Source organism: Micropterus dolomieu, linkage group LG21, assembly GCF_021292245.1.
Source record: "Micropterus dolomieu isolate WLL.071019.BEF.003 ecotype Adirondacks linkage group LG21, ASM2129224v1, whole genome shotgun sequence".
In the NCBI taxonomy this organism is placed as follows: domain Eukaryota; kingdom Metazoa; phylum Chordata; class Actinopteri; order Centrarchiformes; family Centrarchidae; genus Micropterus; species Micropterus dolomieu.
In genome coordinates, this window is record NC_060170.1 from 50,373 (window position 1) to 64,719 (window position 14,347).

General features: G+C 40.4%; 2 protein-coding genes across 3 annotated transcripts; both read left to right on the plus strand.

The window, feature by feature from the left end:
- Window positions 1–152: 152 nt before the first annotated feature.
- Window positions 153–731, plus strand: LOC123959583 (tight junction protein ZO-2-like). Its single transcript, XM_046033692.1, has 2 exons — window positions 153–299; window positions 461–731. The coding sequence occupies exons 1-2, from the start codon at window positions 162–164 to the stop codon at window positions 608–610; spliced, it is 288 nt and encodes a 95-aa protein (XP_045889648.1). The 5' UTR covers window positions 153–161; the 3' UTR covers window positions 611–731.
- A 2,871-nt stretch (window positions 732–3,602) lies between these two features.
- LOC123959581 (protein FAM189A1-like) lies at window positions 3,603–13,929 on the plus strand. 2 transcript variants are annotated; one of them, XM_046033689.1, is made up of 3 exons: window positions 3,603–4,256; window positions 13,693–13,749; window positions 13,876–13,929. In XM_046033689.1, exons 1-3 carry the CDS (start codon window positions 3,978–3,980, stop codon window positions 13,912–13,914), a joined length of 375 nt encoding a protein of 124 aa, XP_045889645.1. In that variant the 5' UTR covers window positions 3,603–3,977; the 3' UTR covers window positions 13,915–13,929. The 2 variants fall into 2 exon arrangements, with proteins under 2 accessions (XP_045889645.1, XP_045889646.1); XM_046033690.1 differs by lacking the exons at window positions 13,693–13,749; window positions 13,876–13,929 and adding an exon at window positions 4,518–5,144 and having other exon boundaries at window positions 3,611–4,256.
- The last annotated feature ends 418 nt before the right edge of the window (window positions 13,930–14,347 follow it).

Here is a 14,347-nt window from a genome sequence, read left to right on the forward strand (position 1 = left end):
TGTGACTGATTCCACATTCCTTTTGGACTTACAAATATTTAACATTTGCAAGGGCCAGATTTGTATGGAAAATGCATATATTTGCGTTGCCCTGTCATGTTCGTAAACCTGGGCCATGTTGTTTATGGCAGTATGTATTTTCCGGCAGGCCCAACACAGTGATGGTGAATTTCCAAAAGGGAGACAGCGTTGGGCTGAGGCTCGCAGGAGGAAATGATGTCGGCATCTTCATTGCTAGTGTTCAAGAGGGCAGTCCTGCTGAGGAAGAGGGCCTACGCATTGGAGACCAAATCCTAAAGGTGGCTATTCCAGACACAACTTATTTCCATTTCATAAACAAAAATAAGCTCAGAGAAGCCATAGTTCAACGTGAAGGTGAGTTTACAGAAAAATACCATTGTATAAATCATCTGAATAGGAAACAGTGGTAATTATTGTACCCTTTGTTTGTGTCTTGAAGGTGAACAATGTTGATTTTCAAGGTGTAGTGAGAGAGGAAGCAGTGCTCTTCCTGTTGGAGATTCCTAAAGGGGAAGTGGTCACCATCCTGGCCCAGAGCAAACCTGATGGTAAAACTCCTCCAAAAACACCAACAGACACAGAAGCGTAAAGCGTCAGAGTTACATATCTCACATTAATAAAACATACAGTCCCCTCCAAAAGTATTGGAACGGTAAGGCAGATTCCTTTGTTTTTGTTGTTCACTGAAGACATTTGGGTTTAAGATCAAAAGATGAGTATGAGACAAGAGTTCAGAATTTCAGCTCTAATTTCCTGGTATTCACATCTAGATGTGTTAAATAACTTAGGACAAACCACCCTTTGTTTGAACCCACCCATGTTTCAAGTGAACTATTGGAACATGTGACTGCCAGATGTTTCTTGTTGCCTTTTAGGTTGATTGTCCAAACATTACATAGCTCTGCATGACTAGTCTAAGTTTTCCTACTTGGTTCAAACCATTAAAGACTGCATTTCCTGTTCAAGAGGATAAACCAACATGAAGACCAGAGAGCTGTCTATGGGAGAAAAGCAAGCCACTGTCAAGCTGAGAAAAGAAGGACAATCGACCAGAGCCATTGGACAAACATTGGACATAGCAAGCACAACAATTTGGAATGTCCCGAAAAAGAAGAAACACATCAGGAAGTGACACCACCAACGACCTCCACAGTGCAGGGTGAAGGTATCACAATCCACTGTTGGAAGAAGTTGGAAGAAATCTAGAGGCCACACCACAAGATGCAAACCACTCATCAGCAGCAAGAATCGGAAGGCCAGAGTGAAATTTGCAAGAAGTACAGAGATGAGCTGCAAAAGTTCTGGAACACAATCTGATGGACTGATGAGACCAAGATTAATCTCTAGCAAAGTGATGGAAAGACCAAAGTGTGGAGAAAGAAAGGAACTGCTTATGATCTGAAGCATCCAAGCTCATCTGTGAAGCATGCTGGAGGTCATGTCATGGCTCGGGCGTCATGGCTGCTTCTGGAACAGGCTCATTAATATTTATCGATGATGTAACTGATGATGGTAGCATTAATTCAGAAGTGGACAGAAACATTTTATCTGCCAGTTTACAGAGAAATGCATTGAAACTAATGGGGAGGAAGTTTATCATGCAGCAGGACAATGAGCCAAAGCACACTGTCAACAAAACAAAGGACTTCATCAGAGGAAAAAGTGGAAGGTTTTAGACTGGCCAAGTCAATCAGCTGACCTTAACCCAACAGAGCTGCATTCACCTCCTTAAGAGGAGACTGGAGGGAGAAACACCAACAAGAACTGGAAGAAGCTGCAGTAAAATCCTGGAATAGCATCACAAATGAAGAATGCAACAGTTTGGTGATGTTGATGGGTCGCAGGCTTGAGGCAGTTATTGCAAGCAAGGGTTCTGCCACCAAATATTAAATGTTATTTACTTTATTTAGATTATTTGTTCCATTACTTTTGCTCACCTAAGAATGCTGTGGTCTAATACAAAGGGTGGTATGTCCTGAGTTGTTGAAGACATCTAGGCTTGAATACCAGGAAATGAAAGCTGAAACTCTTGTCTCATACTCATCTTTTGAACTTAAACCCAGATGTCTTTAGTGAACAACAAAAACAAAGGAATTGGCCTTACCGTTCCAATACTTTTGGAGGGGACTGTACCTGGCAAATAAAACGGATTCTGATTCTGACAGTAACAGTAAAATCCTGCTTTTACAGTTATGCACGAGTAATAATAATCTAATGATAGGATATGTAGTCACATGGGACATTATTCTGCATTGTGAAATTCAACTTTTTATACTACATTTTCCTGATTACACTTACATACTTTTACCGAAGTAACATTTTCACTGCATTGCCTGTAACATAGTAGTTGTACAGTGTTGTATTTAACTTTTACTTTTACTTTTTACTTTTGCAATGGTGGTCGCCCACCCAAGAGGTCTAGGTCTAGGAGTCTAGGTTCTTTTCAGGGTTTCTACCAACTAAAAGGAATTTTTTCCTTGCCTGTGTCTAGGGCTGGGCAATAAAACAATAATGATAATTATCGCAATATAATTTTCCTTAATAACAATATAATAAATGTTTAATATATCGTCAATAAATATGTGATTGAATTCATTCATTTGAATCACAAACAAATTATCACCTGATTCTATTAAAATATTTATTTTGTTGAGGAAAAGGAACTGAAAAGATTTACTAATCATATTTGTTGAAAAAAGATTTTATCATAATAGTTTTGAATGTTCTACCTCAGATTTGTGAAGTGATCCAGTGTGGCATCAAGTGACATTTAATAAATGATTGACATTTATCGTGATAATTATCGATATCGAACAGTATGATTTATTTTGTTTTTATCGTGATGACATTTTTGGCCATATCGCCCAGCCCTACCTGTGTCGCCAAGTGCTGCTCAGGGTGACAATTTTTAGGTCTCTGTTAATAATAATATGAAGAGAGCGGTCTAGACCTGCTCTGTATGAAAAGTGCAATGAGATAACTTTGTTCTGGACTGGTGTGTATGAATCAACCGTGCAGTAGTAGTACTTTCCTTATGGCAGACTGCAGCCATTGCTTTTGAGGTGGCACACTGTCACTGCCTACTTTCCCACAGCATGAGCTGGATGGATATAAAGATGTGTTGGATTAGCATTATCATTGTTATCCAACTATGATGAAACAGTTTGAAGCTTTCTGTTACAAAGTATTTTTTTGTCCTAGAGTTGTTACTGCATCAGTACATTACCTGGATCCACTAAAATTTGACATGTACTGCAAATACTGCTAATAACTAACTTTTCTAATTAATCTTCATCAGTGCTTCTGGACAGCAAACCAAACGTTACTCTAACACCACGTTACAAATGACACCTTAGCAAATATGTATACGCAATTTCACACCATTATTTAAACGTTTCTAACCATCAACCATGTTTCTACGTGTTTGACGTCAAAGACTTGGCAACTCCTGTAGCAAACTTTTCTTTCCAAGTTGTTGTTCCGACTTCAGTGGGCTTTTCCGATTATTTCAGACACCACATGAATGCACAAGAAGTCTTCTGTTGCTTTCCTGTTATTGTGCCATTTTTGTATTGTGCATGACGTGATTCAGAATGAACATGGGAAAAAATGACAGCAACAGCATAAGTGTAGTAGGCTATTATAGGCCTCATGTAGCCTATTTAATTTCAGATTTCTGGAAGACACCGTGTCCTGTTTACATGTTACACATGACCTGGCCTACCCCTCCCCCGTCCCAACTGTTAACCTGCTGCCAAAATATGTGAAAGTCGATCCAAACCCTGCCGTTCAGCAGAGAGCATGTTATTTAAAGCTGGACACCATCATGGCAGGCCTACGGAGCAGCTCCACTGAACTCGGCGAGGATCCAGCCTTTAATCCGTGAGAGCGACTTCTCTCCATACACTCCAGTTCCGGGAGATTCTGGGTTTTTCGTCCAGTCTTTCAAGCCTCAGATGTCGCTCCCAGTGGTGCTGCCGGGGTCTTGCTGCCCGGTTACCGGAGCTGCGCAGCTCGCAGAGCCGTGTCACCGAAATAGAGTCCGTGGCTTGTCCGCTTCTTCACGGATCGCCGGCGGGGGCTCTCGGCTGCTGCTGCCCGGGCGTCCGCTGCTCTCGCTGGGCTTGTTGCAGCTGCTGCTCGGAGGCTCCATGGTGGCGCTGTCCTTTGGAGCACTGTCCCTCAGCAACTCACCCCCCATCCGAAACTCCTGTCCCTTCTGGGCAGGCTCCTCGGTAAGTTAGCTTCAGTTTATTGTTGACATTACTGACTGCTTTCCGCTCTTGCCGTTAGCCTTCTGTCTGTGCCAGGGATGAGATGATGATCGTTGCTCCATACTGTCAGAACCACTATGGTAGTTTGAGAGATAATGGATATTATTTCACTGTAGTGTGAGCAAAAATGCCATAAATCAGTATTTGTGCAGGTTGTAGATAACTATGTGGACCCTGCAGAGCTTGACTTTTATTTTCTGTGTGGATTATTTTGTTATAAAGTTGAAACAACTTACCCACAGACAGATGAGAATGCGAGCAAACTTGTTTGGACAAGAAAACGAAGACAAACGGTCCATCCATCCTTGACATCGCAGCTTCAGCTTCGACCTGCTGTTGTTACAGTAGTTGTGTTCACACACTTTCTCTGTGCAGTGAGGAATTATTCACATATTTTTGGTGTGCTCACTTTAAGTTTGACATTCAAATAAACAGATTAAAGAGGTCACATTATGGTTCATACATTTATTTGAGGGGTCTGTTAGAATTTACATGCACAGTATGTGATGTACACACAGTAAAAGACAACTAATAAAAAGTAATATAGTATGTACTGTAACCACTGTCCGCATGCGTTATCCTGACAGTGACACCATAATGAGGCAGCGAGCTGCCTGAACAGACTTTATCCTGGAAGTTGCTATGAGGACTGTACTGTGTCCATGTCTCAGTAACTTGGATCTTTTCACTTGAAGTTTTTACTTGTCAGATAGTACCTTCTTGAAATACTGTAGAGAAAATCTTATAACTTGTATTGTGATTTGTTAACACTGTAACAAAGTTTGTCCGTGAAACAGACATGTGTTGTTTACACTCATTACCTGTAGTAAAGGATTACTAGCCAAAGTCTTTCACAGCTTCAGAGTCAGTTGGTGTTTTTGACTGTACCAAAGGCAGGTTTTTCATATCATGTGTTTAAAGAGTGAAATTACAAAACCACTTGTGAAAGAACATGCTACATTAGATTTCTTTAATACCACAGGACCCTTACTACTAAATGTAAAAATGACCAAAGGAGCAAATCTCCTTTGGCAATAATATGGAAATATAAATTGGGTATCAGTGATTCTTGAGATCAGGGACAAAATAGGTTTTGATTTTCAAAAAAAAAAAAACTCAATTATTTAAAAAACCAATGTATACATATTTGTTAAAGAAGGGTTTGGCTGTGTAACCATGTTTTGGAACAACCTTCTAGTTTTAAATACTTTTATGAATTAGGGTTTTGTGGGATCAGCACCAGATTTTTGTCAACACCATTAGACACATAAAAACTTTGAAAATGCAACCTTTTTATTAACAAATATTCTTTAGGGAACAAGACCTCTCATCTTTTTAAAAAAAATAAAAATTCATCTCATGGGAGGAGAGGGACCTTACAGGCAATAGAAAATGAAAATAACCCAATTGTAAAGTCCACAACCTCTACAAATATATGTTGCTTATAAAGTATATAAACTAATTCAAATCATTCATAGTCAAAATAACAGCTAAATATTTAAAATATTGCTAAACTGTCATAAAAAAACTTAATACATCATGACATTTGACTTCTCAAAGCAGTCGATGAAGTTTAAACACCAGGCAACAGACAATGCAAGTGTTCCTCTTCTATGAAACCCATGACCTCTGCTGATATGTTGTATGTCTCCCTGGTGCTGCTTGTACGGATGGGTGATGATGGCTCATTCAGCTTGACTAGAATATCTGTAAATGGCACAAAGCAGACATCCCACTGTCCTTGTTTTTGTTGAAAACAAACATTTGGCCCATGGGGGTGAAAAAATTGATGCTCTGGGCCAATTGTTAAGAATTGAAAATCATCCTTGGTAACGTATTGTTTATTATTGACACCACTTAGGCTGCTGGACACCATCTCATAAAATGCTCTGTCGTCCAAAACGTCCCGACCTCAAAGCAAAATAATGTCATTTAACTGTTGCCCCAAAGCCATCTGGGGCAACTTTGCCATGTGATGTAGGAAAGAAATTCCATGTTGCATTCTTGAATCCCACTTTGGGAGGGACAGCGCACAGGAGATGAAAGTTCTTCTTATTTTTATACTGTTTGCTTGGACTATCTGAAAAAAAAATGAACAGTGTTAATCTTTGGAAATCTTGTATGAATGGCTGTGAGGATTGATTGAGGTTTGATCCATATGGGTCCAGAGGGCTGCAGGGTTATAACCCTTCATCACAATTTGTTATCATGTTCCTGTACTCCTTGCTTTGATTTTGAACTGAGTGGACATGGTTGGTTGTCTCATTTCTTAGTTTGTCTTGGTAGAGAATCATAAGCTCTGAAAGAGTGCCAGTGTGTTTCACAAGTTTGGTGTGAAAGTGAGCTCCATCTTCTGTTCGCTCCTCAATACGCTTCCACTGCTTCCACTCCACTTGTGTTTTCCCCTGCTCTGGAGAAAGAACTGAACATTTGTTCAGACATCGGGTGCAGGTATGTAAAAGACAAGATTCATTTGCTGGAGAACAACATACAAGTTGGAAAATCTTTTCAAGTTTGCTCGTTGTTATAGCATTTAATGACTTCAGGACCTCAAGCATCAGTGTTGCATTCTCAGGGTACAGACACGGACATGTCTTTCGGTCCGAGGCTCTTGGAGATGTAATGTGAAATGGACGCAATGCACAGACGGACGAGTAACTAAGTCTGATATTTGGGTTTTGCTGGACAAATGCAATGTGAAGGTTATGAAGGATTTCTGAGTTGGCTCCCTTGAACCATCATTTCTGTTTTGGTTCGAGGTGAGTCCTGTGTCTTCTCATTTTGAATACTTTTTCCACGTTCAAGTCTCTTTCTCAGCTCGTCCTTCTCTTTTTATTTATCTTTCAGTGCTTTAATCTCTCTGCAGTGTCTTTTTCTACTTTTGCGTCTTTCCCTTTCACCGGCAACTAGCTGTCTACTACTCCTTGGCTCCTCAAAACTGATGTTCAAAGGACTCTGGTGGTGTCTAGATGCTGGCCTTCCTGTGCTTTTTTCTTGCGTTCTCTTGAGTCTCTCTGTGCTTGTTTCCAAAACCTTCTCTTATACCTCTTTTCTCTTTCTTCAGCTCAGGCTGGCTATCAAATTTTTTTTTGCCTTCTTTCTTGATACTCCGTGTTCCTTCTCTTTCGTTCCTCCACTGATAGCTTCTCCCTAGCGATGCTAGCCTGAAACCCATACCATTATGCAATCAGTATACGTTTCTGATGGATAAGCATAAGCTGCAAATGATGGGTAATCATAAGCAACACCTTATTACATATCAAGTACTCCAGAGGCTAGTTGATATTCAATTGAAAACATAAAGCTATATGGCAATTGGTTGAAATTCAACACATAAAACTGTGCAACAGTAATATCAAATGTTTGGTAAGTAATATCATTGAAGTAAACTACACTAAAATGAATAATGATGCACATAATGGCATTTGTCAACACCGTCATACACAAATCCTGATGGTGTTGACATCTGACGGAGTTGACAAAATACCATGTTTCCTCTAATAACACGTGCTTCTCACAGGAGCCATCTTGTTTATCATTCATTGCTTGTAAACTTTATATTTTACTTAAATTAAGCATTTATAATAGAAAATATCATACAAATCTTACATTACAATGTTTATGGTGTTGACACACTATGGTTGTGACATGCAAAGTATTAACAAGTAGGTATAAAATTTAAAACTTATTTAAAAAAAGAGCTAGAGTGGTCTCATGGCATTTGAAATAACAAGTGATAAAGAGTCCTCAGAGTTTTAGCTGCCTTCAGTAATTCCTGATTTTTTTTATTTAAAAAAACGGTCCGACGGTGTTGACAAAACCCCAGGACACAAGTTAAATCGTCTAAAAACCACATTAAAATCAATTTTTCAGTTGTAACTTTTGATGCTCATTAAATTAATTACTGAACTTACACATAGTAAATATAACATTTAATTTAAAATTACTTTTAATTGTTTTTAAGCTATTGTAATGTAATGACACCTGCTTAATTATTGTTATTTATTTATTTATTTATTTTATTTTTTTTTACAGACACTGGTCACATATATCATTTAGAATTAAAAACATTTATAAAACAACAACAAATAATATTTAGTTGCCCTTACATTATCCTGGTTAGTCTTCTGGTTAAGTGTATAATATTAAGTAATTTTTTAACCCACAAAGTGTGTTTTATCTGGTGGACATGTTTTGTCCCAGATCTCAAGAATCACTGGTATAAATAATGAAATGCAGTAGCAAAGCCAAAACCTATGTAAAAAGGGATGCACTGAAATGAAAATTCTTAGCCGAAGCCGAATGTAATGAAAAAATTTGCTGAATACCGAAGAAGTACATTCACATTTTTGCCATTTTTACCATTGCATAAATTAAATAGTCAAAATGTGCTTCTTACTCAGTGTTTCCCACAGGATTTGGAGAGACTATGGGGGGGTGGGTCTGAGGCCCAAGAGGGTCTGGTAAAATAAATTACATGTGTCCATTTCAGGGCTCAAAGTTAAGCTTTTTTGCAACTGGCCCCACCGGGGCCAGTGAGTTTGAAACTTACTGACCCGAAGACAGCTTTTACTGACCCTCCTTCCAAAAGTTATTTATTAGTGTTACAACAAAACCAAAGACTTATAAGTTATGTAATACTGTTAACATGTTTAATCGGTTATCAAATTCATCCCGGATATAAAACAACTAAACTAAAATCACAGTTAAAATGATAAAAAATAAAAAGGTTAACAAAACAAATTACTTTTAAAACAAAACATACTAACAGACTCAAACATGACGTGCTCTCTCTCCTGCTGACAGCCATTTTTATAAAAAAAAAAATTTACACAGAGCAGCGGCTACAAGTCACCATGGTAGCGACCTGTCAATCACAAGGTAGTTCCGCTCAAAAGCATATGCTGCATTATCGTCTATTTCCTCCTAAATAGGAACATAATTTACTCAATGAACATCATGTTGTGTTGAAGAAGACTTAAAACTAGCGACTGACACTGATCAGGAAAGTGTTTACTGAGGTAATTATTCAGCTGAGAAGTAGCTACATTTTAACATTATTTATAATGGAACCAGACTTCTTTTTGCAACCAGCGGACTCGCCCCTGCTGCAGTTTTAAGTTATGTCTGCATGTTTCACTTTCAGACCCAGAGGTCGCCGCTTGAGATTAGAGAAATAACTTTTGACAACCTCTCGTCACGTCAACAAAAGAGCGACACGTGACCTCGCTTCGCTCTCTTCTCTTCGCTGTTGGCTCTCTTCCACTCTGCTCTGCTCCCTGGACGCTTCGGCACGCGTCGGCGTGCCTCGCTAGGCAACGCCCTCAGTCGACCAGCGAAACAAACAGGCCCTTTTGTTTCGCCTGAAGCTACACACGTGAAGTGCCGAGACATCGATCTGCCTTCAGTTTGTTTTAATTTCTTTATTTCTTTTGTTTGTTAAAGTTATCAGTCCGTTAAGTTACACTGGACTAATTCAGGAACGACCAAGTTCCATTTTAAGCCTTTTTCGTCGAGCCAACTTCACCGAGGTCAGACCAAGCCACGTGGTCTCGCCAGCTACAACGAAGGAAACCTGCAAACAGCCAAATTGCCAGACGGAGGAGGCGTTTTCAATCAGACACGGAGAACCCCGGAGAATCCCTAGCAAAAAGCCAGGAGGCCAAAAGCAGGCTGTCGACAAGCAGTAAGACTTAACACACGTTCTGTGATCAGATATTCTCCTCTTAACTCCTAAAATCACAGCATTAGTTTACTTTCAGTAGCTCTTCTATGCCGTATGAGTCAAATGCTTCCCACAATCAAACCTCCAGGCTCATTGTTCAGCAAATGTTTATGTTCCCTGTATCCAACCATCTTTTTATCACCTTAGTTAGAGAATAAATTCACTGTAATATAATCAAGAGCTGTGTGTGTTGCCTATTTCTAGTTCCTGCCAAGAGAATTGACCCTTTAGATATGAGACTGACTGACTGATTAAAGATAATTGAGCGATTATTAACTAACTGATCACTGGTAATAATTGTATAATTATTCAAAACTACCTAGAGGTCCGGAGACTCTAGGATTATAACAACTCCGGTGGTGCCCTTAACGAGGAATAAATTTTGATTTTATGAATATTAAAATTCATAATTGGGTATTAATTCTCACAAATCTATTAAATTGCATAACTATAAATTTTAGGTCTGCTACACCACTCTGAAACTCTTGCTCCAGCCCATGTTGGCAAGCTGGTCGGCAACATGTACAGCTGAACTGAAGCCCTGTTCACAAGCTTCTCACTGACCTGCCGTTCTCTGCTTCTGATTGGCTACCAGTCCTCAACTAGGAACTGCGCATGTGCAACTCCCAACAAAGATCATTTAGAGACAAGATGTATCACTCACAGAAAATTAAACCATGTAAGCCTGTTCTGGTACAACACCTAAAGAGGATTTTGAACCAGAAAATGATCATAATACCAGCTCTTTAAACTGAAATTCATCCTCAGCAATGCTCCACTGAATAGTTTATTTCTGAGGTGAAACTCACTGCGTGGGTACAGACACATGAGAGAAATAATTCGCACACTTCAACCTCTAGAGGGCACTACAAGCAAGGTCCAAACTTTTGGCCTTCCAAATCCTTGCAAGTCCCGCATATGAGGGTGCATATCAGTAACTTTATATCCACCAGTTCAGGGGATCAAGCTGAATCTCCTGGTATAGGCCACACCCATTTCTACCTAAACTTTTTTTCGCTACATCGCGAAAACTGAAAAACCTATTTTGATTAACTCCTCCGAAGCGGCAAGTCCCACCGGCGCCAAACTTGGCACAGACCATCTCTGGACCAAGTGTCATTGTGTGGTGTATGGTTGAAGAGGTTTTAGGACCCAAATGCAGGACACAGATTCAGGCAGGTAAAGTTCAAGGGTTTAATTAAACCAAAGCGGGCACACTTACAGGCAGTAGCTGAGTCCAAAAACAAATCCAAATGAAGGCATGGGGAAACACAGATCGAAAGCGCAGGCAGTCAAGGTTACAGACAGATATCCAGGGCACAAACAACACCAGAGAGAGCATTACAAGCTACAATAATCCGACACAGACTGAACAGAACACAGGCATTAAGTCATAGGGCTAACGAGCAGGGAGGGAGTAAACAGGTTAAAGACATGAGGGACTAATCAGAAACAGGACCAAGCTAGCCACAAACATCAGACACTGACTACTACAAAATAAACCAGGAAGTAAAGCATGCAACAACAGACCAGGACTGAAGTAACACAATACCACAGAAAGCATGTATAACACACAAAACATAAACAAGAACACAGAGGCATGGAGTGAAACACAACATAACAGGGCATGGCTAGACTGAAAGTAGGATTAAACAGAACACTAGACAAATACAAAATACAACAAGAACTAAGGCAAGCACAGATCATATCAAAATAAGACAGATTAGAGTAATAACAAACTAAACAAGAACACCAGACAGACTCACACAAGACAATAGACCGACAGGACTGAAACCCAAAGCACAACAGCCTAAATAACAGATACAGAACTGACTAGATAACAAACCGGCTGAGAACGAACTAAACAGATCAGACGGGCACACAGTGCGTCACCAAGTTCTATATATATATATATATATATATATATCTCTTAGCTTAGGGATGTCCGATTTACACCAAACTTGGGGACCTTATGTGGCACGCCTTCCCGAGGGGAATGACATTTTGTGTCAATCGGCCACTAGGTGGCACTGTTTATTCATATCAGATAATACTCCCATAGACATTCATTACATATCATACCATATACATTCATTTTATATCTCCATAACCACAACACCATTTAATATGAAACTCTGCTCATTTATTCACCACGGCCCACCGACACCATGTAAAACATTTCATGCAATTCCGACAATAGGCGGCGCTGTTAATGCAAGCTCAATGGTGCAGGAAAATCTCATTTGAACACAAAGGGTTTTCACATTACACCTACATAGAATCTCGTTAATCTCTCTGCGAGCCCGTGGTCTTGGCTACGTCGTCACCCCCGGGGCGCTCAGGTCGACTTGTGTGGCCACCACATGGCAAGGGGCGCAGCTGGCGTCAGGAGGCTTGGGCTGCTTACAACTGCTTGCAGTTCTAGTTATAATTGCTTTTGTATTACTGTGTATAGGAGTTACTTAATTTAAAATGTGACAAATAAACCTACCTACTACCTTCTACCCGCCGTATAACCACAAAGCTAATGCTAGCTGAGCTAGCGCTGCAGTATAAAGTTCCACAGAAAGCAAAATGAAAAAACTGACCTACCTACCACTCATGTTTTTTAGGCGGCTTCAAATGAGACACAGTTTCTCTTGACTGTCCTTCAATATTACAACATTAGTCCAACATCAGCTAGTGGAAGTAATCGGTACAATACTGAGCTTGAACCATTACCGGCCACTGTTTAGAAAGCAGTCTGGAGCAAAACGTAAAAAGAGATCATGGTCAGATTTATTCATAGAGGCTTGTGCCAAAGTGTTTTACAGCAACATAATCACAAGACATACCTAGGTATTGAAATGCATGCATAAATACATAGTGCACACATACACACAGTGATACATACAGTACATGGCAGTATTCATCCACTCAGCTCTTCTGTCTTCTCAGGCTGGGGGCTGATGTAGCCATTTCTGCTGTTCTCTGCTGCCAACAACAGAGAAATTGGCATGCTTTGTCCACATCTTCCTGTTACTGGAGTCTAAGCAAGGAAATGGCAGACCACATTTTCAAGTGGCCTTTTGTCGTGGCCAGCCTAAGGCACACCTGTGCAGTCCCCATGCTGTCTGATCAGCATCTTGCCACACCTGTGAGGTGGATGGATTACCTGGGCAAAGGAGAAGTGCTCACTAACACAGATTTTGACAGATTGTGAACAATATTTGAGAGAAATAGGCCTTTTGTGTAGAGAAAGTCTTAGATCTTTGAGTTCTATTCATGATGAATGGGGGCAAAAACAAAAGTGCTGGGATGGTTAAACTTTGCTATTCTTCACCTGCGTGCCTGCATGTGTTGGAAGGTGGGATGGGGGTATTTGGGACTGTGCCAGAGCCTCGGGGCCCTGACAGCAAACGCTCTGTCCCCTTTAGTTTTCAGTCGAGACTCTGGAACAGACAACAGACCTCTGCCCGAGGATCTCAAGGTACGTGCTGGTGCGTATGGGACTAAAAGGTCAGAAATATAACAAGGCGAGAGGCCATGAAGAGCTTTAAGAGCACACCCTAGAGGCAGCTGGCGCACCCCAAGGGGTGCACGCACTACACTTTGAGAATCGCTGTTTTAGATAAATGTGTCTGGTTGTATAGTTCTGTGTTTTGTACATTATTTTTCTCCATGTGTTACCAGGTCATTCTGTCAGGCATCGTAGGCCTCACAACATGGAGAAGGCCCATGCTGCTACTGGTAAGGCACATAGTTTTGGTTCCTTCTGTAAAGCAGTGATTGCATAGATTACAATTTTGTGTTGCTGTTAAATTGAAAATCAATAATAAAAGGAACAAAGTTGGATTTAAACTTTCATTTAATCAGGACTGTCCCACCATGTTCCACGGAGAACCAGCAGTCTGATGGTTTGTAAGACTCCATCCACTGATTACCTCTCCTTCAGGTAGAGGGGAAGAAGTCATCAGACACACTGTTGGCTGTCTGTGGCACATGATTGGACAAATTAGACCTAGATAAAGTAAAGACAAATAGGAAGAAGTGTTTAGAAATAGGTATTTCTTTCAAATACTCTATTAACCGAACAAATAAATGGTGCCCTGTGGCTCTCAGGAGATAGAGCGGGTTGGCCGTTAATCGGAAGGTCGGCGGTTCAATCCCTGGCTCCCCCTGGTTGCGTGTCGAAGTGTCCTTGGGCAAGATACTGAACCCCGAATTGCCCCTGGCGGCTCTTCCGCAAGTGTATGAATGAGTGTGAATGTTAGTTTCCGTTTGAGCACTTAGGCTCAGTGTATGAATGTGTATGACAGGTGAATGCAGATGTAGTGTAAAAGCGCTT